The 24,343-nt window shown below is 37.5% G+C and overlaps 1 protein-coding gene across 3 annotated transcripts in view; it reads left to right on the plus strand.

Moving 5' to 3' along the window:
- LOC126846871 (semaphorin-2A) overlaps positions 1 to 24,343 on the plus strand; it is a 247,954-nt gene that overhangs the window by 181,837 nt on the left and 41,774 nt on the right. For all 3 annotated transcript variants that reach the window (XM_050586705.1, XM_050586706.1, XM_050586704.1), the window contains one exon: positions 10,835 to 10,922. In XM_050586705.1, the coding sequence (XP_050442662.1) occupies positions 10,835 to 10,922 (88 nt within the window). The remainder of the gene's footprint in view (positions 1 to 10,834; positions 10,923 to 24,343) is intronic.

Here is a 24,343-nt window from a genome sequence, read left to right on the forward strand (position 1 = left end):
TGTGTTTTTTTTTTTTTTTTACACCGTATATTAGTGGAAGCCAATCGCATAATATATTATTACCGTTCGAGGAAGTGGAGTGGGCACTAAACCGGAAACCGGTCGGAGCTGGGCAAAGTTTAATTTGAACGTTAATTAAAAAAAAAATCTACCGCGGTCGGTGTAAATAATCCTCAAACAATGACACACGACCGAGAAAAAACTACCCCTCGGCCGACACCACGTTTATCGCCAGGCCATTTTTAACCAGCTGGAAGTTCATCGTTTAATTCATCTTTTTAATTGCAATATATAAATTTAAAAAAAAAACCCTATTAAACGGTGTATGCGCTCCTTGTAAATTAAAAAAATAGCTCAGAAATAATCGTATTACTTTTAATTTAGTCGCGTCGCGACGGTTTTTTTTTCTCGAAACGGCACAAGTGATAATATTTCTTAAGCTGTTTTTATAGAACAAAAAAAAAATCCCATCGTTTATCGGCCATCGCGAATAGTCGAATAACGCACACGCTTATTCGCTGTCAATAAAAGTTTAACGAAAAAAAAAAACCGAGCCTTTTGGTGAGTGCCCGGAGCAATTTAAAACCGTCCCAAAACACTTGGACCGTTGGATCTTTTGCCGGCTCGTTTAAAACATTTCCTTTATAATATTCTCTCGGCCGAATATAGTGTCGTCATATATATATATATAATATTATGTATATTACACTTTGGTGTGTAAAAGGTCAGGTCTATTACGGGTAAATTGCTTTGCGCGTTATACACGTCCGCGATCAAAGGTCGCGCGATTTTTTTGTACTTCTCGAGTAAAAGAAGATCAGTAGTCGACAAAAGAAAAAAAAAAGAGAAAAAGAGAGAACCAAAAGAAACTTCTTGACGAGCCTTTTTGCACACTACCTACACAACCCACGGCACATATTCGCGCACATTACACACGTCCATTTTCCACCTCGGGCCAAACGCGTAACGCGATATTCAACGTTTTTTCGACACCCAGAACATTATATATTTTTCAATCTTGGATATTTTTCGTTCACAGCATAGTACAACATGCGGATAGTTAATATAATATACTACTATGCACTTCACCCGGGATGATGTTTATTATTGTATTATGTATATTGTATTGACTTGTATACTCGACCGCGACATTTTTATTCCGTTTTGTCTTATTGGTTTGTTTCCCTGGTGTATTCCCTTGTGTTACGCTTTGTAATATTGCAAAGCCGTCGCCTCAAACTCCCGTGAGAAGCTATAAATTTCACACTGGCATAGGAAATTTGCTCACGACGGGTGTTGTTCGATAAAACCAGATTATCTCGGTCGGGAACGACATTCCCCTCAAAAAAAAAAAAAAACGCTGTTCAGGTATCTCTGCCTTTGATCTAACGGCGCTGCTCCGTCTTGGGGGGGGGGGCAAAAGCAGTGCGGTAAACCCGTGCACGAGGCCTATACGACTAAATAGGGTCACAAGTGTGAATAGAAACAAAAAAAAACACACACACACATATTCTGCGATGGCAATCTAATACGGATTAAAACGCCCTATCGATACTACCCCCCCCCCCCACCACCATACGTATATGATATAGCTTTCGGGTAGACGTATCGAACTAAGCGCAATACGTTTTATAATATATATCTATATAAGTACATTACATGGTTGTCGAAACCCATTTTGTGATTTACGGGCCTCTACGACGCGACGGCGCGACACAATGGTAGGTACAACAATAATACTTATTACTTCCCAATAGACCGCTTGGATTGGGCAATTTTCGCACAATTTGGGCACCAGCGATTGCCAACTATTAGGATACATTATCAAAAGGAGAAAATTACTAGGATTAAAACAAATTGGGTATACTCGGGTCGCTTTGTGGTTCGTTTCAGTTTTTGCGCGGGTATCTTCTTAAAGTGACCGGAGTGTAGGTAAGAAGAAGCCAGATGATTTCGAGTAGGTTTTATTATGTCTGTGACGGGTTCAAAAAAATAATTTTACCAATTTTAATAATTTCAATAATGTAATTTACTCGGATCCTAGTGCTCTTTCTTTGTGCGCCACATCAAAAGTACCCGAATTCATTTTTGTACGTATGACGATAATTTATTTACCATAGCTGATAGGCCGTACCTATGGCGTAAACCTATATAGGCTCAACCATACGATAAACTTCAGTGCATACATATAACAGCTATATGTACATTTATTATTGTAGCATAACTATTGACCTTTTGGAATTTACTATAACAATTTTTTGTCTCCATCACACCGACTCGGGGGTAAATTTCGTTTCTGCATATCCGTAAACTTGTATACAGTTTTAAATATATTATGTAGGTACACTTTTTGGCCGCTTATTTTTTAAATAACTGTAAATAACCACAGTTTTCACTTAAAAAATAAAAATTATCGACGTATATGGTCTAGTTTAATAAAACATCCCAATTATATAATAATTTAGCTGGTTTACATACTATGTTTGTGTGTACTGTTTCATAGTTAATGACTCACCCTATATAATATGGGCGTTTCGCCTGCTCGCGTTTTAAAGGGACTATTTCCCCATACCCTTATCCCATCTAATGTAAAAACACCCTTTGAACATCGTTAAGCTAATTGATATTTTACTCATAATATATACGCTATTAAAAAAATATGTATCATATTTAATGATGTACCTATGTTTGAATAAATCCACTATACTCTATGTGTGCTTATAGCGTTCTTTTTTAATAGGCTGTTTTGATACCCCTCAAATTGGTCATAAAAATCAATTGGAATTATCATGATGCATTGCCACGCTATTATTTTAGCTCTACCAAATGGTGTGCTTTATTATAGTAGGTATAACGTTGTCTAGTAAATCATTTAAATGTAGAGTGTGACTCGAGAGTAGAGTATAACAGTTATTATATTGGTGTTTTACTATAACCAACCCAAACACAACTCCTGATCGAGCGTTAATGTAATTAAACCCTAACAACTTTGGAATGCGTTTTTTATTTATCGTTCGACTATATTAAAAAAAACATTTACTCGGAACACGTGTCTCATACGATAAAGACCGACTGAGCACTTGGCTAAACTCGACGAAAACCATCTTATCGGAGATGTCACTGTATTGTCACCGCATGTACCACACTTTATAACTGTATATTATATTTTGTGTTAATATTATGAACAGAGAGAGGTTGTGTGGGACAATAATATGACATCCCTCCCATAGTGTCCGTAAGGCGTATTGGAAACAATTAAACTCGGACACGGCCGCCGGACGTGAGTAGTTTGCCGAAAACATATAATATAAAAACCATCATGTCTTATGTTTTCCTTTCCCTGTTGTGCCCCCCTCTCCCTACGCTCTCCCAACGGTCCCTCTTCGCTTTCGGCTTTTGCTGCTATGCGACTACCGCGTTTATGTAGCTCCCCTTTGATGTCCGCACGGTTTTGTTAAACTTTTCCCGCTAGCCCAGTGTTGCGTTTTATTCGAACAAACATCAGACCGGCTTCTTATTAACCCTCACTTTTGACAAACACACAGATCCGCACACGCCCGCGCATATACTATACGTTGCCGCCAAGTAAATACAATAACGCCCTCTAAGACGTTATCATTTCCTGCTCTCGCCCTCTGTTAATATAAACTGTTATTGTGTATGACGTACAGTTTCTCAAATACGCCTCGTGTCCGTTAAAACCATTTATACACTTTTATTTCTATAAACATTGACTACATCGTATTTATACTTGTTTGTATTTATTATGTTCGTTACTCAAATTCTCCCTCATCGAACGCCATTATTTCTGCACTTCTTTGCGCAGTTTTACCAAGTTCAAACTAACATAGATACATACTTCCGGTAATGGTTCTTCTGAGAATCACCCCCTCCCTCCCCCTATGACCCGTCGTCTACCGCATGACCAGTATACATACTCATATCTTATACGTCTATTTAGTTATGCATTTGAAGTTTCGAACCGCAGTTCTAGTTTCTTTTTCGCATTGTTTAGATGTTTTAACTTAAAACAAAAAAATGCCACGAAATTAAAACAACGGCTTTGTATAAATAACCATTTTCACAGCATAGTATAATGATAATATTATTTAATTACGTTTTAATTCTCAATGCCCACATGGAAGACATTGATTACATAATTTTGTTTCAGTGATTAAACCAAATGTGTGGCCGTACAACCAAACGTACAATTATATAGTTTATAAGGTACCGATTACTTAAGTATTTCACTTAAGTTTTCCAATAACGTTTTGTTAGTTCTCCATGATTAGAATGTCGCAATATACCTTGTAGTTAATTCAAAGTGACGACGTATTGCATAAACATATTTTTTTTCCCATACTGATTGTAATTAAATACGAACAAGGTCTTATGGTTTCTCGTTGACATGATACGCAGTACATGGAAAGATTAATTTTTCTTCTCTCGTTATTGCAAAACTATACCTGATCTGTATCTAACGGTTTTTTTTTTGTTAATATTTTTTTTTCGTACAAAAGTTTAGTTAAAAGGGATAGAAAATATCTAAAATATATATTATCAATAAATAACGGCAGATGGTCCGGAATCTTCATCTGTCCGTATCACACAGGATTTAAGAAAATGCTAGGCGGCTTTTGAAGCGTAATGGCATCCGTATGTACAAGAAGAGTGGGTAGGGTTCAATCGGCTCGCAAGAGAGTACAAGTGAGCATTTTTCCGGCTCATGCACAGCCTTTATTGCAGCGTGCCACGCTCGACATAGTTGGCGAATTTTTCAGTGACTCCCCGTCTCTGTTTATCTCTTATACACATATGAAATTGTAATTTCGCCAAATGAAAATAGTATAACTACAATTGTACTATATATATATTGTATTTTCACCCTTGGCGGAAAGGCACGTGAATCGGGTTATGAATAACACGCGAGGTGGATCCAAAGTAGGCGGTGGCGGCGGCTACGTTTCCTAAGTAAGAAGGGCAGAACGCGGGAGCCGGTGATACGGGGATCGTAAATAAAGATTTATGTCTTACCGGTGTACCCTCGATAAACAACCACATGCAGTATCTTTTCTCTCTCCGAGATCGCCGAGAAAATGCTTTTGTATTTCCAGGGCTCATTAGGAATCCAAAGCACCTGTGGATGCCCCGCAAATTTATCTCAATTTATACCGGCGGCACACCTATAGCCATAAGTATTCATTTTCCCTCTTGTCCGATGTCGCCGCAGCCTGTCAAAGAAATTCGATGCCGCGCCGTTTATTCGACAAATGTACACTGGTTAGGTTTTGAAAAATGATAACTACATATTAGGGTGATCTTTATTTTTAACTTAGGAACCCCCGTCATTTTTTTAACACCTTAAAAAACTCGAATATGCCTAACTTTAACGAAATTAATCGGCAACTAAATTTAAAAAAATGGTTGGACATAATTTTATTAGAACCTAAAGGTAAAAAAAAAATGTTTTCGCTCATTTAAACAAAAAACTAACAGGGTTTTAAGAAATATGAAAATTCCCAAAAATATGAAAAATCTATTTTCATAACAAACTCTTAATTATTGTGTTTTAAGTAGAAACACAAATTTAGTGATTATATCAAATTGGTCTCAACCGGGCTAAAATAATTTATTATGTAAATTCACCCTTAATATTTGTATTTCTTGTATAGTAGGGTTCTACACCCAGAATTTATTCCAATGACATTTTTGTATTTTATGATGATTTATGTTATAAACCTGGCCAATGCCAAGTCCCAGCTATGATATGTTTAAATTATTTCCATTCTGTACTTTGAGCTGATTAAGAAGTGCGTCTAAATCTAAAGTAGTGAAAATTTGAATATTCAATTCAAAGCAGTGTTTTATGTTATGATCGTCTACACGTGTAAACCGTCAAAAAAGCTTTTCTTTGTGTAATACCGGGGTTTGTATATTATTATGTTATGAACTCTATAAGCTCCTTTCGCGGTAATTGTAGTTGTAACGATAGCGGTTGTGCCATAACAAACGGCCCACGATGCGCCAAAAAAAACGTGACTACTTAGTCAAGATATTCATTCGTGTCCATTCACTCCTTGTCTCGGTTACCGGCCGCTAGATTATTGTTGGCCAAGTATAAAAGGGTAATTATTTTTTTCCCTCAGACTTTGCGCGATATGTGTATGTTGTAAAAAGTCTCAGCGCTCTACACACGCGTGAGACGGAAAAAAAACACCCATTTTTTTGTTCGATGTACCGCAGATACGCGTCTGGGAAAAAGTTCAGCCGCCACTAGAAAATGATTTCACAAAGCCGTCAACGAACCGGCAAAGTTGGCGTTTTTGTATGGAGAAAAAAATAACTAATTTTTTTCCGCTATAACTTACTTTACGCGCCATGGTGGTGCCGCCATGCATACCACATTCGACTGAGCTTTATCTCGGGTAAATTATATTATACTTAGGAATTATACGGTTTTTGTAAAAAAAAAACCCTCTGTCAAAATCCTTGCCACTATATTACCTCAGCCTCAAAACCATCCAATCGCCACCAAAATTGAATCAGTTCATCTAGACAAACGAACAGACAAACTGGTATAACTTCAGGGGAAAATCCACATAGGCTGATCGACGGACATGGGGATTGCACAGACGAACACACATACACTGATGGAATGCCAACTTACTCTCTTCCCGAGATTAGAAAAAAAAATGTCCAGGGAACCGTAGCTCAATACTTTCTACGGTTCCCTAGAGTCAAGGAACCTTTTGAAAATTAATTTCACTTGTCTGATATGGTCCATATCTCTTTCATAACCAAGTCTTTTGTTCAAGAATACCGTTATTAGCTGTAATCTGAATACTATGCCTACTATTTTTTTTTTTATAGAAATTTTCACAAAGCCTTATGAATTGTTTTATTTCACCTAGATTAGCGCATTTAACAAAATTTAACTACAGACAACATTGTTCTCTTAACCGGTAACCTAGATGTTCTCGCGTGCACTTCCAAGCGGTATTCGTCTAATGTCTAACGGCTTAACTGACACTTTTGCCGAATTCTGTGAAGTGACGGCGATAACATCATTGGCGACCAATTTGGGACCAGTCAGATTAACGCGTTGAGGTTATTGGATTGTTCAAGTCTATCAAGTCTATCACTATAAGGGACCGCAGGCACTACTGAAATAGGACTTGTGGGGGGGGGGTAATACAATAATAATACATAGCGGCCACCGACTATTAAGCGTGAGTTCTTTTGCGGTGTCGACGGATAACGTTCAGTCGGTTTTTGAGTTATCTCGAGACGTAAGTCACGTCCTCCGCCGAAAGAAAACTTTTATTCGCTTTGGCCTTTTTTATTCTCCCGTCTTTTCTTGTTCGCCCCTTCTTTGACGATCACGCTGTAACGATTCCACGTTGTCAAAAAAAAAAAACGTCCCCCTTAGTTCCGGACGCGTTTTAAAACCCAGCCCTTCCACGCCACCGCAGTTTTCATTATTCAATATAATATATGAGAGATAACTACGTAGCTATGTGCTATGTACATACAAGTATTGATTCGTTCTGTCAGATATTTTTCGTCCCCCGTTCACATTGTGTCAACACAGTGTTGGGTCGTCTGCCCCGGCGACTATTACTACTGGGTTTTGATTGAACGCAACGATTTTCGGTCACCCGTGTGTGTAAACATAACACAGGAGCAAAAGGAAGTTCATCAGCACAGTTGAAAATCATAACGTAAAAAATATAATAGGAAAAAATGCCCCTATAGAAAACGTGCGACATTTGTCGGTTTCCTGCGAGTCCCGACCCCCTTTGAGGCTTTGAAATTACCTCACCAATGTCACACTGTGTTGTGTTCTTTTCGCACTAACACAGTACGACACGGGCTGGACGATTTAAAACTTTGGCGAACAGAAAATAAAAAAATTCACAGTGAAATATTTCCAGGATAACACGTTTGATAGCTGTTGTCGCGCGTCCCCTACTTTAACGACCGCGGTCGGATAGTAAGATGTATGAGAAAAAAAAATTATAATAAAAGTTGTTCCAAGGGAGACATGTAAATTAGACGGCACCCGAAATATTGAGCCTATCCAAGTGGGGAATACGTTCTTATTATGGATGACTTTTTACACATAGCCAAGCACAACACGTCACGGTCCATGTGCATATACATTACAATGCTCTGGCGCTACAATAAAATATATAATATAGGCAAAGCACTCCAGGCGCAACTGTCTTTTCGCGGCGACTTAAACTGTTTATGAGACTTTTATATAAACGCCTTCGGTCGTTTTTCAATATTAATCACGTGGCGTCTGAAGTGCGCCTACCCGTTACGGTTGGGTCATTCAATTGACGTTGTCAATATGTGTACATAACGATATATTCCAAGCAAACGATAAAATATAATACACTCTTTAACATAAGCCGTCTACGCCTACATACACTCTACTCGGCCTCTACTGGCGTTTTCGTTGAACTTCGTTGTAATAGATATTATTTGAAAAATATTATCGAGTTCCCTCTCCCTCCCTCTCCCATAGAGTTCTATACATTTTCTCTGTCGCGTTTCCGAACAAACGAATTATTAAGAACTAACACGATGAACCTAATTAATTTTTCAAAGACGACCATTCTGAATAGGGGTAAGTTTTGGGTCAAGTTAAAAATTAACTAAAATCAACCGCTATAGCCAATCGTCGATATCGACCGTGTGGTCGTCAGCTAATTATGGTTCCTAATGCGTTTAGCAATGAACTGCTTTAAAACAGGATTTATATAAAACCCTAACAAACGGTATAATGTCGACTATACATTTACACGCCGAACGGATAATTTTAAGTAATTTTTTAAAACAAACGATAACGTGTACGTACTTGCCCCTTATAATCGCTGTCAACCCTTCGCCTGACTCGAGTCCATATATTATTCGGTCAATCAAAATCTAAATTATAACTATTACACTTGGCCGTAATGTCATTTGACTGGCAATTCCTAGAGGCCGTTAGTGTGTTGTGCAATATACAGTTCACGGTAGGTGGTAGGGTTACGCTTAACGACATTATAATAGCAACAGCAAAAAAATAATAATAATAATGAGTGATAAAAATAAAATAACGATAAATTAACTATTTAATAGCAGTGCCACGAGTGCCACAAACTCTGTTTGTTTTTAATTCGATCGGTCGAGCAAACTCTTTTTTACGAGCAAAAAAAAATGAAAACTGTGCCGTTGCCAGAGAGAGAGCCACCCATCTTTCCGAATGGGGAAAAAAGAATAAGATTTCGCCCTCTCGATACTCTACCGCGGCCGCAATATAATACTGCAAATAACGAGGTGCGCGTTATGATAAATTGTTATTGTTTGTATTTTGTGTGTACAATTTTTTTTTTCTTGCCTTTCCCCCGTAAGTACCAATATGTGTTGTTTTTTTTTTTAAGTTGACGACATAAGCGCGCTAGAAGCTTACCTCGTGGGTGTGTGTGCCCGCCAAGTTATAAAACTTTTGCGGGTCTCCCCGACTGTGCCGAGAACACACACACATGCACATAATAATTGAAGGCGTTACTGCACCCCGGGGACCTCTATACAAAATCCCCCCTCCCCCCGATCAAACGACGGTGCCGGTAATATATTCAGACGCGTTCGGTGCACTAATTTACATGGCGTGGGGGCAAAAACACCGGGCGGAACTTCTCAATCATAAATTAATCGAGCTACCCAATTCTCGAACCGCCCCGACCGGGCAAAGTACACGTGAAACATTCTCGCGGTGTCGTTTTTTATCCGACCTTAACTGCAACAACTCGGCTCAATAGTCACCATTTTGTTTTAAACTACTAAAGACCGCGCGCCCGCTTTGCGCACACTAAATTTTAAACTTTCGATGGGGTCTCGAAGGTATGGAAACGCATACAGTTTCGTATACCCGCAAGTACACCGAGAGTAGCTCCTTTTCGAAAACTCTGTCGTGCACCACAAAATGTCTTCGGCTACAGTATACAATAACACAGGTACTCGTACTGCACACTGCGATGTGACTTGTATAAAAAAAAAAAACAATTGCACGCTAATCCCCGGCGGATTGCCGGAAGAAAGTTTATAAAGTGCCGCTTTAATTCCTCGAAATCGCCCGTGGTGTCTTGCAAAGAAAACATTAAAACGCCGCATTACACGTTTCTCATGTAATGTAATAACACTACACTTAAATCCACTCGGATTTCGACCGTTTAATTCGGTTCTTAGATGTTACATTGCAATTACGTTTTAGTCTGTATATAATCGCATAGGTTGGATTGATTTGGTCGCTGGAAAAGGTTTGGGTACAGACTATTTATGAAAACCGGTTGCTCACTCGGCCGAAAACAAAGGCTGACATTTTTAAAAATACCGATTAGGCACTCGCAAAGATATCAGTGTAGTCTCATAAATTGATAAAAATTATTGCTTAGATATTTTACAATATTATTGTACAGACTATATTATCATATTATAGATTATATATTTAAATGATAACTGACTATATTATCACAGATAAGATAATTTCTTTTTATCTAATCTATGGTATTGTTATACGAATTCATGCTTGAATCTGCAGTCACACCGATTGCATTTTGAGACATGTGACGTCATGGTTAATATTTACATGCCGAGTGAGTATCAACGGTCACGGTCTGCAAATTTTTAGAAACAAATTTAAACACTTCTAATAGTGTATCAATGAGTGCAACGGCAAAACCATGTAAAAAAAAAAAAAAAGACTATTATTTAATAATGTTTTTTTTTGTTTCTACTGTTATCGTTGTGAACATAAATTTACAGGTCGTTTGTTTGTCTGTTACAGATCACGTACGAGAGTTATCCTGCGGCCGAATGTACTACAGGACTTTTCACTTGGACGAAAGTCGTGACACACTATACGTCGGTGCCATGTAAGTTATACATTTGTCATTCTCAGAACCCTCCCATGACCGCTGCACCTAGGTGTAACAACGAGTTCAACATGTTTGGAGCCGGCCTGAACCGCCTGACTCGGCCAAAGTGAATTACGGTCGTCAAGTCAGCTTATTATTGAGTTTTTTTGGCACATCACTGATTGCGAGCTAACCTTTAGTTAGGCACCCCATGTGTACATCTTGCCAGAAATCAGAATTACAAGGCGAAAGTGCAAACACAACGGTTTTCTACTAAACGTGTTACATATTCAGATCGAGTCGTGTGTGTTTTGAAAACGCCTTTTTCACAATATATAAAGCATACTACGGTAATAATTGTTGTGTCAACAGTCGGTTTGTTTTACCGAATCATCAATATTTCATGCGCGAACAACGCAATTTTCACGGCACCCCTAACCGTCGAATAAAAAAGTATGATTTATATCTAAAATAATATTATAAAATATTATATCGCATTGACTCTGACGGGCGTTCTGCGTGCGGTAGGTACTCTGAAAGAAATATTTTATCGTCGATGATTTTCGCCTTTGATGTTTTTATATTGCCAAACGGATTTAACTCGACGCGGCCTTTGAACAACGCCGGCATTATATTGTTCGAGCATACAGCTTATTCGACCAAATATACAAGTTGAAGTATCCGCGCATGCAGCCACGAACGCGCGTGTATCGCGTACCCGGCTGGTAACATAATCTTTTTCGGTTTCTTTTTTCATATTATATTATTATTTTTCCTACATATAAGTACCTGCCTGTGTGCTTTTAACGTGAATTTCAATAATCCGAATTCCCCTTAGGACCGCCGGTACATTGGCATCCGGAACGCGAGCCCGGCGAATTACACAAGTCTCGGTGCGTTTGCTTAACGATACGTGACGTCCCCCTAAGGAAACTGAAATATTATTCTACCCTTGTGCTCGTGTGTATGTCGCCAAGAAAGCGTCAGAGAATGAGATAATGTTATAGCGGCTATAATGTACAAACGAAGAAACGCAATAACGTACGGTAAGGACATCTGTTGTCTTTCGCAAAGCGTACTGTGTAAGACAATTCGGGAGTGTTTACTCACTAGCCGCTTCCTGGTTGCAATAGATAAATTATTAATTTTTACCTCAAAACTTCGATTTAATTTTATCATAATACTACCAACAACATTTGTTATTGGCTAAAACGTTTAAGTTAACAAAGTTTGATATCAATTTAAAAGCTATGTATAATAATATCATACATTGTATGAATAACTTTATTTAGGTAGAAACAAAATAATTTGACTCAGTTCATTTACAAAAATTCGCGTGTACTGCAAAACGGTGGTAATCATCTCACCTTACAATCATTTTTCAAAACAACGCAATTACATTTATATATATATTACTATGTAGCTGTTCGTTCTGCGGGGTCGTCCTAGTTGACGAATAAGTGCTAACAATTTCAGCTTGATCTGTTCAGGGGTTCTGAAGAGATGGACGTATTATATAGAAATATATATATTATACATAAATGAAAGGAAATTATTAAATAAAATCATCTGATCGTGTAAGTTTTTAAAAACATAAACTTAATTTGTAATACCGCTCCAATGTTTTTTTTATACGGTAGGGCCTAGACACCCTATGTGCTGTGTTTGGCTATAGAAACGGTAAAGAAAGAAAGGGAAAGAAAAAATGAATAACCGTTTGCTTTACTTAACGTATAGGGTCGGCAAAAACGCTGCCCCGGCGCGCAATAAAAATGTCAACACGGAAAGGTCGCCAAAGGCTAAATGCGCTATTAGCATTTCAAACAATGTGTATATGCGACAGTAGTATTTTTTTGTGTCGTCGGTAAAGCGGTGCGATAAAAAAAAACCTCTCTCAAAGCATCTCATTACCAAAAAGAAATCGATAACGACCGCGTGTGTGCATTATGTATGGATGTGTATGCTTAGTAGTCGTCGAGTTGGGATTTTCAAATTATGATACCCAGTGGCGCAATTAAAATGTATTAGCTTTGGGATAGATTAAGACGATATGTCTATTTATGTGAGGAAACGTCATGCGATCAACGACCTCTCTTTTGTTTTGTATGTATATACAACAACAATAAAGTGATTTACAGGTTATTTGAGTAAAAAAAAAATGCCATTCTCTACCGATTTTTCTAGTTGTATGCCACTAGCACCAACAACTACCACATAAAATTATCTTGTTCTTAGTAATTTTAATGCTAAACAGTCTAGATGTTTTTGAAAACCAGCTGTTATTTGACGATGCATGTTATGTATTGTTTAGCGGATAGAACAACAGAAATATAATATTAAATGTACTATTTTAAAATATACCTATATGAAAATGCGCGTCACTCACCCTTTTTTTTTTGTCGAATTCGATGAGTTTGTTCATGCTTAATCCCCGCGCATAACATTCCACCGTTTGCCTGATAAATCATTGAAACGCTTTGCGATGCACAATATTGTATACGATTCGAATATTCGAAAAAAAAATTAACTGTTTTTTATTGTTATAGCGTTTACCGTGGGCGCCTACAAATTGCGATAAACCGAACGGGCACATTGATTTTCCAACGCAAAAAAAAATATATACAGTGCAGTAGTGTATAAATAATATAATAGGAAATTGACTACTCAGTTTGGATTTGTTTCGTTTGTAATTTTCTCGGCGAAATAGGTGCATAAAAACCGACCGGGCCGACGTTTTTTACATCTGGTCTGTGATCGCGTGACTAAATTACACGAGCCCGGCGCTGTGACGTTAAAACGGCAAAACTTGATCGAAATCGGTTACCGGCCGCGTTATAATAATAATATATATTATGTTATGTTAGGACTGAAAAACATTTGCGTACGGATCGAAAATCAAAGGGGAAAAACACAGTTTTCAATTTCCTTTGTACGATACAAACCCGTCGAATTAAAATAAAAATAGTACATAATAATAGTATTATTTTTTTCCCCCGTTTGAACGTTATGTCAGTTCTACTTCGAGTTTAGGTATATTATTATGTTTGTACCATCGTCCGGGCTTAGCTTTTGGCCGGTAAAATACAACTCATATATATTTACAATGTATTTATACATATACAAACGGCACATAATAAACTGTACACCGAGTACAATAATTCATCGTGCGCCATATAGTAGTAAATAATATTTTTACGATTGACGGTCGTCGGCGTAATGATAAAAGTCAAACGATCGCCGTCGAACCTTTTAAGCGCGCTTTTTATGTAAACTCCATTGCTTTGTGATGGTATTATATATTATATTTTTATGGGGTGCACGCGTTTGTCTAAAGTGAGTGGAGAAAAGGTCCGCACAGTCCGTTGGTGGGTTTCATTGGTTTTCTTTTAATGTCTCGAATTTTAGTGGCGTTTCAGATAATATTAACGGCCATTCCGCGACCGAACGCGCCCAGTTTTTTTTATGTCTTGGTTTATGCCACGACCCGCCGCTCTCGTCCCTGGGCTCTTTGTCTTAAGCCTTCCGCCTCCGCCTTTGAACGGGGGGATAAAAAGGTACGCACGCCGACTGCGACCGAAACGGTTGGCGCGATTAAGATTATGATAATAATAATAATAATAATAATAATAATAATACTGTTATAATAGGGTATAATACGCGATAAAGGAAATTACAGGAGTCCAAAATACAGTCCATCCTATTACCGGAGGAGCACTGTTTGTCGGTAAACGCATCGAGTCGAACGAGAAACCGCCGAGACGTTTCTCAAACGTCTTTTATAATAATATTATATATTATGTATTTTTGTGTTTTGCCCTGCTAAGATTATACCTATTATACGTTGTGGGCAAAACCGCCCCGCGGCGTACACGCTGTGTAAGTATAATAATTGTTGTTGAAGTCCATTGTCGTTGTCCGCGACTCGAGATAATGCCAAAAGTGTTATCCTTGGTTTCACACAGAAAAGCATAATGATAGAACGGCGGTGTTTGGGGCGACGCCAAAAATCAGTCAACCCGGACGCTGCCTGGAAATGAGCAGAAAGACAAGACATCGTACTCAGGGGACGTTATCCGTCAGCTCTGTTGTCGTTCTCATACGCACATAATATAAAAGCCGTAAAACCAAGTACGCGATTGCCGATAAAAGTTGTTCCGTTAAAAACTTTTATTTTTTCATAAATCCTTTCGCCCACAGCAGCTCCTCCCCCCCCCCCTCGAGGTCGTCCTTCTTCTCTGCCATATGCGTTTTGGTCGTCCGCCCGGAAACGGAAGGTCCGGTTCCTGGCCGCAGATTTATTTTCCTGCTATACACTCGCCAGTATGTGTGTGTGTATACTTACTCTTATATTGCTTACCGAGTTGACTCTTCGGAAACGGACCCTACTTTTTTTTTCGTATCAATCCGCACGTTTTTGGCCGAGGGTTAGTGTATAGGGAGAAAACCGTTGTCGTAGGGGTGGTGGACGAGGAGGATGTGGTGGTAGTGAGGAGATAACCGGAAAAGTTTTCTACCGCTGCTCTGTCTCTATATATTTCTTCTGCGCGCATATAACTATTGTTTTAGGGTTATAAAATGGTACACTTGTTTCTTTATTTCGTGCCTTCATACGACAACCCACTTAAACAATACGGTGGTATCGCCATGTTCGGCGTACAGAGAAAGAAGCAATGTAACACAAACCGAACAATGTATATAAAGAGGAAACACATTGTTTATCTTAGCCGAAAACAAAAAGAGGAGCGATTGTTATAAACACTGCGCACAGTCTTTTTCGTATTAACGATCCCTTTATCGCGGCCAAATATTATTATTAATGTTCACGACCGCTCGACAGTTGTATAATGTAATAATACGATTTAAAACATTTCAAATGGAATTGCTTTGGGTTAACACTAATCAGTATTGTAAAGGGATGGAAGTAAAAATGTTTTAAAAAATTACCTGATTGAAACACTCTTTAATAATCTTGCTTTTCGTCATACACCTATTCGATATTAACGCTTCTGATAAAAATTGTACATTAAATATAGGTTAATTAGAGTAGTATTTAAAGCGGAGTTATTTAGTAGTAGTTATTTAGCATAATATTATTTAACATTCTAGCGGAAATGTATACATTAGTTTACTTGAGAGTAATTTTACCGCTCGATAAAGTTAAACACCACAGGGACGACGCGCACAGTATGGAAACGAGAGACTGTATACAATTAAATATCGAGTTATTACTTTAATCCGTTTAATTCGACATACCGGCAATTGTTAACCAAGATTAAGTATTTTAATCAAAACTCGACGAGCGATTAAATAGTTTCTTGAATATAAAACGGTTACACTATAGTATACATATTGTGTTAATTCATACCAAATTTTAGCCGTTAAACCGTCTTAAACGGTGCAACCAGAATACAAAAGAGGTGTTAATCAAAACTTAATGATTGTATTAGTGAAGTTTTAATACTTATTAGTCTATTAAATAAGTAATAGTCTAATAATAATGACTGTCCCTTGGGTCTAAAAGGGCCAATATACATTTTTTGGTATAAACTAGTTATAATTCACCACACATAAAACTAAAACGTACTTTATATACTGTAAAAAAATGACACTCTAGAAGCAAAAATTAAATAACTTATGCAGGTCTAAAAAAAAAAAATACAGAGCCTCATAAAAAATAAAAGTTTAAAAGCTCATTTGTCAAATGTTACAAAAAGTGAGATTGGCCATTTTAGACTCAAAAACTAGTTTATTCATTAGCAACCGTTGCACTATATTATGCTGCTCAATTACATATTATAATTTGGGTATAAAACTTTATTACATTATTGCACGCTTAACTAACATAATATACTTTTGTTCTAGAAATGTACATTTTGAGACATATTTTTGTGTATACTTTGTCCGTCTTTCGACTATTATACCGCGGATAGCCAGCAATCTCTTTAGCGTTGCGCTATTTTATAGCGTTGTCTAACCATTGTTTCTTTGTTCACGATTTTTACCGGATAGGCAGATACGTGGAAAGACAACAATATTGGTATTTTGTCTTTTGATCTGTGTCGCAATTTCCCCGTACACGATATTAAACAAATGTAACAAAATCGTGGTACTGAAATTTATTCATGATCATTAAACGGTAGATCCGTGTACCTATTCAAAGCGTTCAGTTATCCGGTACACTGTAATGCTGTAAATCATTTAGAGTAACACTGGTGATGTTTTTTGGCGAACAAAGCTTGATATTTCCAATCCAATCGCGCATCGGGTATTAGTCGGAAAATTGGCAGGCACTCGAGAGGCAGCAGTGAAATGGTGGCAGTACTGCGGTATACAGGATTGATTAACGCGGGCCAGCAACGGGTCTTAGACCAGAGCGCATACATACGTGCTCTGTAAGAAGAGAAGGTCAAAAACAGCGCGGAGATTTTCCGCAGCGTGTACGGACTTGCACCGCGGTAGTGGTAGACGGGGAGGGTCGGGGTACCTAGCCAAGAGATTTAAAGTCTTAACGATTCCGGGCACACGTCCAGTGTTCTAGAAGAAAACTCAGTGATTCGATTACAGCATATATCCCAAAAGAATGCGAATGTTCGTGGCAGTGCTAGAGCGCGTTTAGATTTTGTATTAGTATAGTGTGCGTTATGACTGAACGACTACAGAGCCATATAACTGGTTATGTCGAAAACATACTTAGACACGCTGTCGTAGACATCGCACAGAAGTATTACAAAACAAATAAGGTTTTTCGTAGATAAAGGAGAAAAAAATATGCATGTATTACACACATGGTTTTGCGGGTAATGTTGGTCAAAGCTACATAGTGGTAATACGGTACAATCAAAACAGTACTTTTAACAGTTGCCCGTTGTGAAGTGAAAAGGGCCGACTGAAATGTTGAGCTTAGTTTTAAAATAGTTTACTAGGTTTATGGTGTTAGCAATTATCATCCGAGCATACTGATTTGAATATTTGGCTGACGTCTGTGGTACTGACGGTGTCATGGAAACTTTTCGAGCTATCGCAAGCCCTATAGTTTTATATAAAAGTTAGGCAAATTGTTTTAATAGTATATTATTATCTTAAGTTCTGCAGTGGATTATAATTAATTTTGAATGTTAGTACACTCGTGTTTATGAAGTGAAAACTTTAGCGGACGTTGTTTTAAATAACGCCAGTGGATAATCTAATGCGATAATTATTAACACAGACCGAGCAACTACTAGCCGATTATGAAGCTTTTATAAAGTTTTCTTTAGCGTTTTACCTGAGTAGATGCCATAGTTTGAAATGATAGTATATGATATATTTTAAGCTTCGATAAAATAAACCGTTAGGTATACATTTTACAATAATATTTTTTCTTTTTTTACACTAAAACAGTTTTTAAGCTTTTTAAATTAACTCTTAAGTCTTTATGAAAACGAATTAAAAATGTTAATATTTGTAACTAAATTACCAGTTTTATAATAATTTCTCAGATAATTAAATTATGGAAATTCAAAATGTTTTATTATTCTGTCTCACAGTTATTAGATATTCCGGTATTAGCCGACAAATGATAATAATTAGTCCGAGGAAAATATTATGTTGGTAGTAGATTTATTTAAGAGTTTGGTAATTTGTAACTGTTGGCAACATAACCATTTTTAATTAATAATTTTTTTTTTGACAAAAAAAATCAATACTCACCATGGTTCTATTAATTGTTAGTTACTTTATTAATAATGTACTACAATAGTACCTACTGACTTCGAAATAGGTGCACTGACTAACACAACCAATTGGGTAACTTGTCCCAAATAGTTTGCCACTTAATTTTGAGCCATGCCAAGACAAGAGCTGTGGTATAGTGCCGTCGTTGTTATCAGAACGTATTAGAAAAACAGACATAGCAAATACGATATATTAAGCTACAATTATCGTTTAAACAATTGAACTGGTATATATATATTAGTGTATGCGTAGACGTACATCTTTCTCAAAGGAATACCGTGCACTAATAGTGAAGTTTGTGACCAACATCTGCCATAACAACTCCTCAACTATGTATGTAAGTCACGACTAAACCGGCGAGCCTGAGTTGACACGCGTTAACAGTACAAAGCTAACAGTCGTCATTGAGTGTGTGACAAATCTCTAGCGGCTAAAATCGGTTCAAATAACACATTCTGGCGACCATTATATTATGTTCTGTCGATGGAACAAGCCTTTGTTCTTTGTTGATGGTATGTCTATGATTAACTTTTTTTTTTCTATTTTTGATTCCGTGTTTGGCCAAGTGAAATAATACTGGAACTACGCCCATCAACCTCGAGCCTTACACATTTTTGACACTACACATTAAAACTCCACCGAGTCCTTTGGGCTGCGATGGTGTGGCGCTGGGAGGTGTGAGGTAATTTTTAATGTTCGTGACCGGATCGCAAAGTATATTTGTGTTTAGGACCGTTATGTATACCTATATATATATATATATATATATATATGTATTGTACGACATGCCCGCCGTGTACTGTGTTCGTTAAGTCGATACACGTCCGAAAACGGTTTCCGTGCGAGGCCGACTCTGCCGCTTGTCCGTCTCCTCTGCTGTCAAAGCGTCAAAAGCACATAACGCACTCAAGAGGGAAAAGAAAAAAAATGAAGAACCCACGGTGTAATTGGCGACCGAAGGGTAAAACGTCGGAGAGTGAGTTCTTACTTTTTTTCTCTTCGTGGCCAGCTTTATTATATTGATATCAAATTTATCCACGGCATACACGGGACTCGGGGCTAAACTTTTGCCAACGTCTTTTTTAACAACTTCTTCGATTTTATTACTTACTTTTTACTTTTGACTCTCAAACTCCTTTGAAATATTGCCCGCGCTACAGATTTCGAGTCGCTCATAAATCTTCACAGTACCCGCCAAAACAAATGTACCGTGTTCGTCAAAAATACCGTTCAATGCAAACGCAATAAATTTTGATTTCATCTGAACATTTTCGAAATTACTTTTTTTTTCACGACTCGTCCAATACTGTTTGCAAACAATTCAATGTGCATTTTTAAACTCAATAATGACAAACTGTGTATGAAGTAACGAAAGTTCCTGATTATATTATATATTACACACTCTTTTTGTTAACAAATTAATTAAAAATATAATGTTACAAAATATATTTGATTACACACATTCTTCATCACATTTTTTAATATCTACAATGTTTTGTTTTTTTAATAAAATTCTTATTTTCTAATTATTGCTTACACTTTGTTCTCTCATTTACTAAAATACTTAAGTAGAATAGGTACAAGTACTGATCGTTACTCGTGGTACACATAAGTTTTGACAGGCTTCTTCCATCTCGACTACAACGGGCCAAGTTTCGCTGGTAAAAACGTTTTGGGTAATTTATATTCACGCAGAGTTCTTCTTTGCCCAACGGTTTTCTTATGTGAACGCCACCTAACCCTGTTTTACCTTTGTATGAACTATTAATCAGACGACGATGTGTGCCGTTGATAGTTTGTCGGTATAAGCCGTCTACCTATTAAATACTTAGCAATAGCGGGGAAAAAAATTACTTTGTATCGCTCCGTGAAACTTTTTTTTCGAGTCTCGACCTGACAGGTTGTTGTTACAGTTGAATTTTCTAGAGACAAAAGAGTTTTTAAATCCACCGAGAATGGTAAAAAGTAAAAACTCTATCCATCACAACTTTCCGGTGCAATTAGCGCTACTTAACGTCACAGACTAAAAAGCGAATGTCTGCTAAATTCAACATTAGCTACCAAAAACAGAGAAATCCTCAAGAACGATACCCCGGACAATCTTAATTGTGATTTTCAAAGAATCGTTATCTCCCGTTTAAAATCAACTGGAAATACTTGAGCGCGTAATTCGCCTAACGCGCTATTTTCTTTTGGAGACCCATAATGTGTTTTTACAAACTTTCAACCACAACGGTCTTGGTAAAATACTGGGCAAATATTTTACTAAAAATGTAAATTAATCTCGAGTAAGTTAAAAATTCAAAATTAATGCACGATTTCTATAATACCACCCTGTGCATATATTTGATACTATTAATTTCGCCAAGAAACGCTTCAACGGGGGAGAATTGGAGAATTGAATTCGATTAACAACGCTTCCGGGCCGTTTGACTGAGACTAAAGCCGAAATTCGAAACAGAGATACGTTTTAACGGTGCGACTCGGCGGTTATTCCGGGAAAGAAAATAATATGCAATTTAGAAACTTACGATAATTGAAACAAAAAGGCCCACTTGAGCATTTAATTCTCTAATTATTCGAGTGATATCACAGCTGTTACCGTAAGGGTAACGACAAAGGCTATGACTCTGACCAACATCATAATGTATAAATTATTATTAGCGGCGATTGTTAATAAAAAAATAAAAAATACATCATCGGCTAAAATATACAATCGTGTCGTCGCGTCCTTTGATCCGAATTGGTTGGTGGTCATAGTGATTTAAACGAGCCGATGTTGCTCTGTGTCGGTTTTCCAAAAGCCATTAAAACAAATCAAAATAATGACCGGCAAAAATAGCCGGTCTATGGGCTCGACCCAAACGACGGATATGTGTGCGTTTTGAGTGCAAAATATTGTTACCAGTGTTATGGCCAACATAGCGTTTCGTGTTCCGCAACAATTTATAAATATATATGTATATAATACCGGCTATTACGGGTCGGTAGTGCGTCGGTAATAATTATAATTATTATTTGTTTGGGAATGTTTTTCCAACGACAGCGGGTAACGGGATGATATTAAGGGCAAGAGGGGGTGGGGGTATGCACAGGGTAAAATGATACCACCAAAAAAAGTACAGTCCGGGTATAATCATAATCATTGTTGTTATTATTATTATTGCCACAGCAGTCACGCAATTACTAAAAAATATACTACTTTGCGCGCCGTTGTATAGGGTTACATCGGTATTGGCGGACTGATAGTATTTTTGGTGGTGGTATATAACATATATACATTGGAAATCGAGCCTCGACCCCCATCGTTATCGGTCGTGAAAATCGACTGTAGTGTTAAATTTCCCGAACATAAAAAACAAAGCAGCAGAGGGACGGATAAGAGAGAGTTAATTTCCTCTCTTTTTTTTGCCCGCCCTTCTCTTCTATTGTCCGATCGACAACATCGACAAAACCAGAAGAACAGTTGGAACAAAATAATATAATTTTACGCGGAAAAAAAATATATATAAATTAGATGTATATAAATACAAATAACGTTTTGTGTATTTTCATATGATGCGCGACGGCTGTTTAACATTCAGCAGATGTACCCGGACAACATTATTCACGGCGAAAAAATACTACTACAAGCCAGTGCCGACGGGGTCCCGTTTGCTATTTTTCAGGGTTTATTTTATTTTTATTCAAAACACTCCCGCCGACCTTCTGGTTTTACCGTTTGTTCTTTTTTTTTTTTATTCGTCCGAATAATGACTAAGACCGAAATGGGGTCGACGTGGTTGGTAAATGTACCGAAACTATATTGTCGTGCACGCAGTCGGTCGCAGTACGCGGATGGATTGCCAACGATTTCCTTGAGAAAAAATTGATGTGTTCTCTGAACGCATTCGTCAACGTGTAAATAAATAACATTTAAAACGTTTGTATTTGTACCCTTGAGCTTAAGTATTAGCTGTTCTTGTATATTAATAAGGTGTTACACAACGACACGGCTAGCCGTCTTCAACTTATTACGACATTTCGTTCGGATTCACTTTGTTATTATTTCCATGAAATCAGATAACGAGTGGGTCTTAATTGTTCACTTTTTGTCGTGCTCCTTCTGCGACTCACGCGCATAAAATATGTCTGGAACTTTTTTTAAGAATTTTCACTTAGATTTTTATCGACCTTACCTACCGTATAAATCATTACCACTTTGTACAATGGTACCGGCGGCGGCGTACACGCTTGGGACCATTAATTTTAAAAGCGTGTAAGGAAGAGTGGGCGAGACGTGAAAGAAAGTCGGATAATTAAAAAAAAAAACTTTATTTAAATTTAAAAGTTTGTTTTTGACCGGATAAAGTTTTTTAATAAAATGAATAAAAGTCAACATGAAGAATTAGGTGTTGTGTATTTAATATAGGTATATATTATATTATATATAATGTTTTTTTGTAGCTTTGGACGTTTCTAAAGTTCCGTTAGTAAAACAAAAAATTACCAGACGTAAACGTCTGTAACATGTTTTCGAGTAGCAAAATAAATTAAATAAAAACACTTGTTAATTATAAAAGTTGGCCAAATGCGTTTTAGATTGTCCTACGGTTTTAATTGGAAAACGCCATAGAATTGACGGTGATTTCGAGTATTTAATTCTTCTGTATCCGTTCACGGTCCCGCAGGACCGGATTTTTCTAATTATAAAATGGCGATTAAAATAATTATATAGAAAACTTTTTCGTCGATCCCCCAAGGAATGAATGTCGCTTTGATGCCGGCTAAGTGAAACTTAAAACTCCGTTTGCAGCCTGACAATGCTCGGATGGCATAGAAATACGACGGTGTACATGAATGCGTTACTCCTGACTGCGCAGGCGCATGCGATTGTAATGCGTTTCCGTTTCTGCGCACTGCTATTCTCTCGGCGAACGAGGACTATAAGATGTCCGCCCGAGCAAAGTATTTTTCTTAAGCCTATAACGCCGATCGTTATAATCGCGAAATAGGAAACGCGAACAAACTGTCGATCCTTTACAAACAATTCGCATGTTTAGATAGATGTAAGGTTGGCTTTTAAAACACAACAACAATAATTGTCAGGTAGCGAATTCCAACAGTGGGTTTGTCGAATCACAATTCGAATTGTTTGCGCTAACTTTTGAGCGAAATTCTCGTGTTCAGCGTTTCAGATAATTGAGAGTTTGTCGGCCTGTGTAAACACTCAATCGTCTAGAACTGAGCACACAACCCGCGATCGTCTCTGTGGTGTATAATCATTTTAGTTTTAATGACTATACACCAAGCAATTACATTTTCATAAAACGATATCTGACTGCAGCTGTCGGCGAAGTGTCTTTTATCGCAACGGTTAAAACAATTACGCGTGTTCGACAAAGGTTGTTCTTGTACCATACCATATAGTTGTTTTTGTATTGCGCTTGGAGATATTATTATAATAAAGTTTGACGCATTGGTGAGTCTTGCCACTAAAATATATACCATGTACCTTTACAGAATTAATGCGATCGAACACGCGATATTGTATATTTCTCTCACGCGCTGCGTCTTATTTTATTACCGTCCCGCCATTAGAAATTATAATATTCTTATATCGGCATGCTACTATGTATAATAAAGGCCGGCGGCGACGGTGGTAGTCTATGGCCGATTGATATGTATACTTAGATGGCGTATAGTGCAGTACGCCTTGACGATGATGGTAATAGAACCCTTCAGGA

Source organism: Adelges cooleyi, unplaced genomic scaffold, assembly GCF_023614345.1.
Source record: "Adelges cooleyi isolate 19-005CV unplaced genomic scaffold, UGA_ACOO_1.1 ACOO_flye_CR_arks_rails_tigmint_CR_PRNA_9, whole genome shotgun sequence".
Lineage (NCBI taxonomy): Eukaryota > Metazoa > Arthropoda > Insecta > Hemiptera > Adelgidae > Adelges > Adelges cooleyi.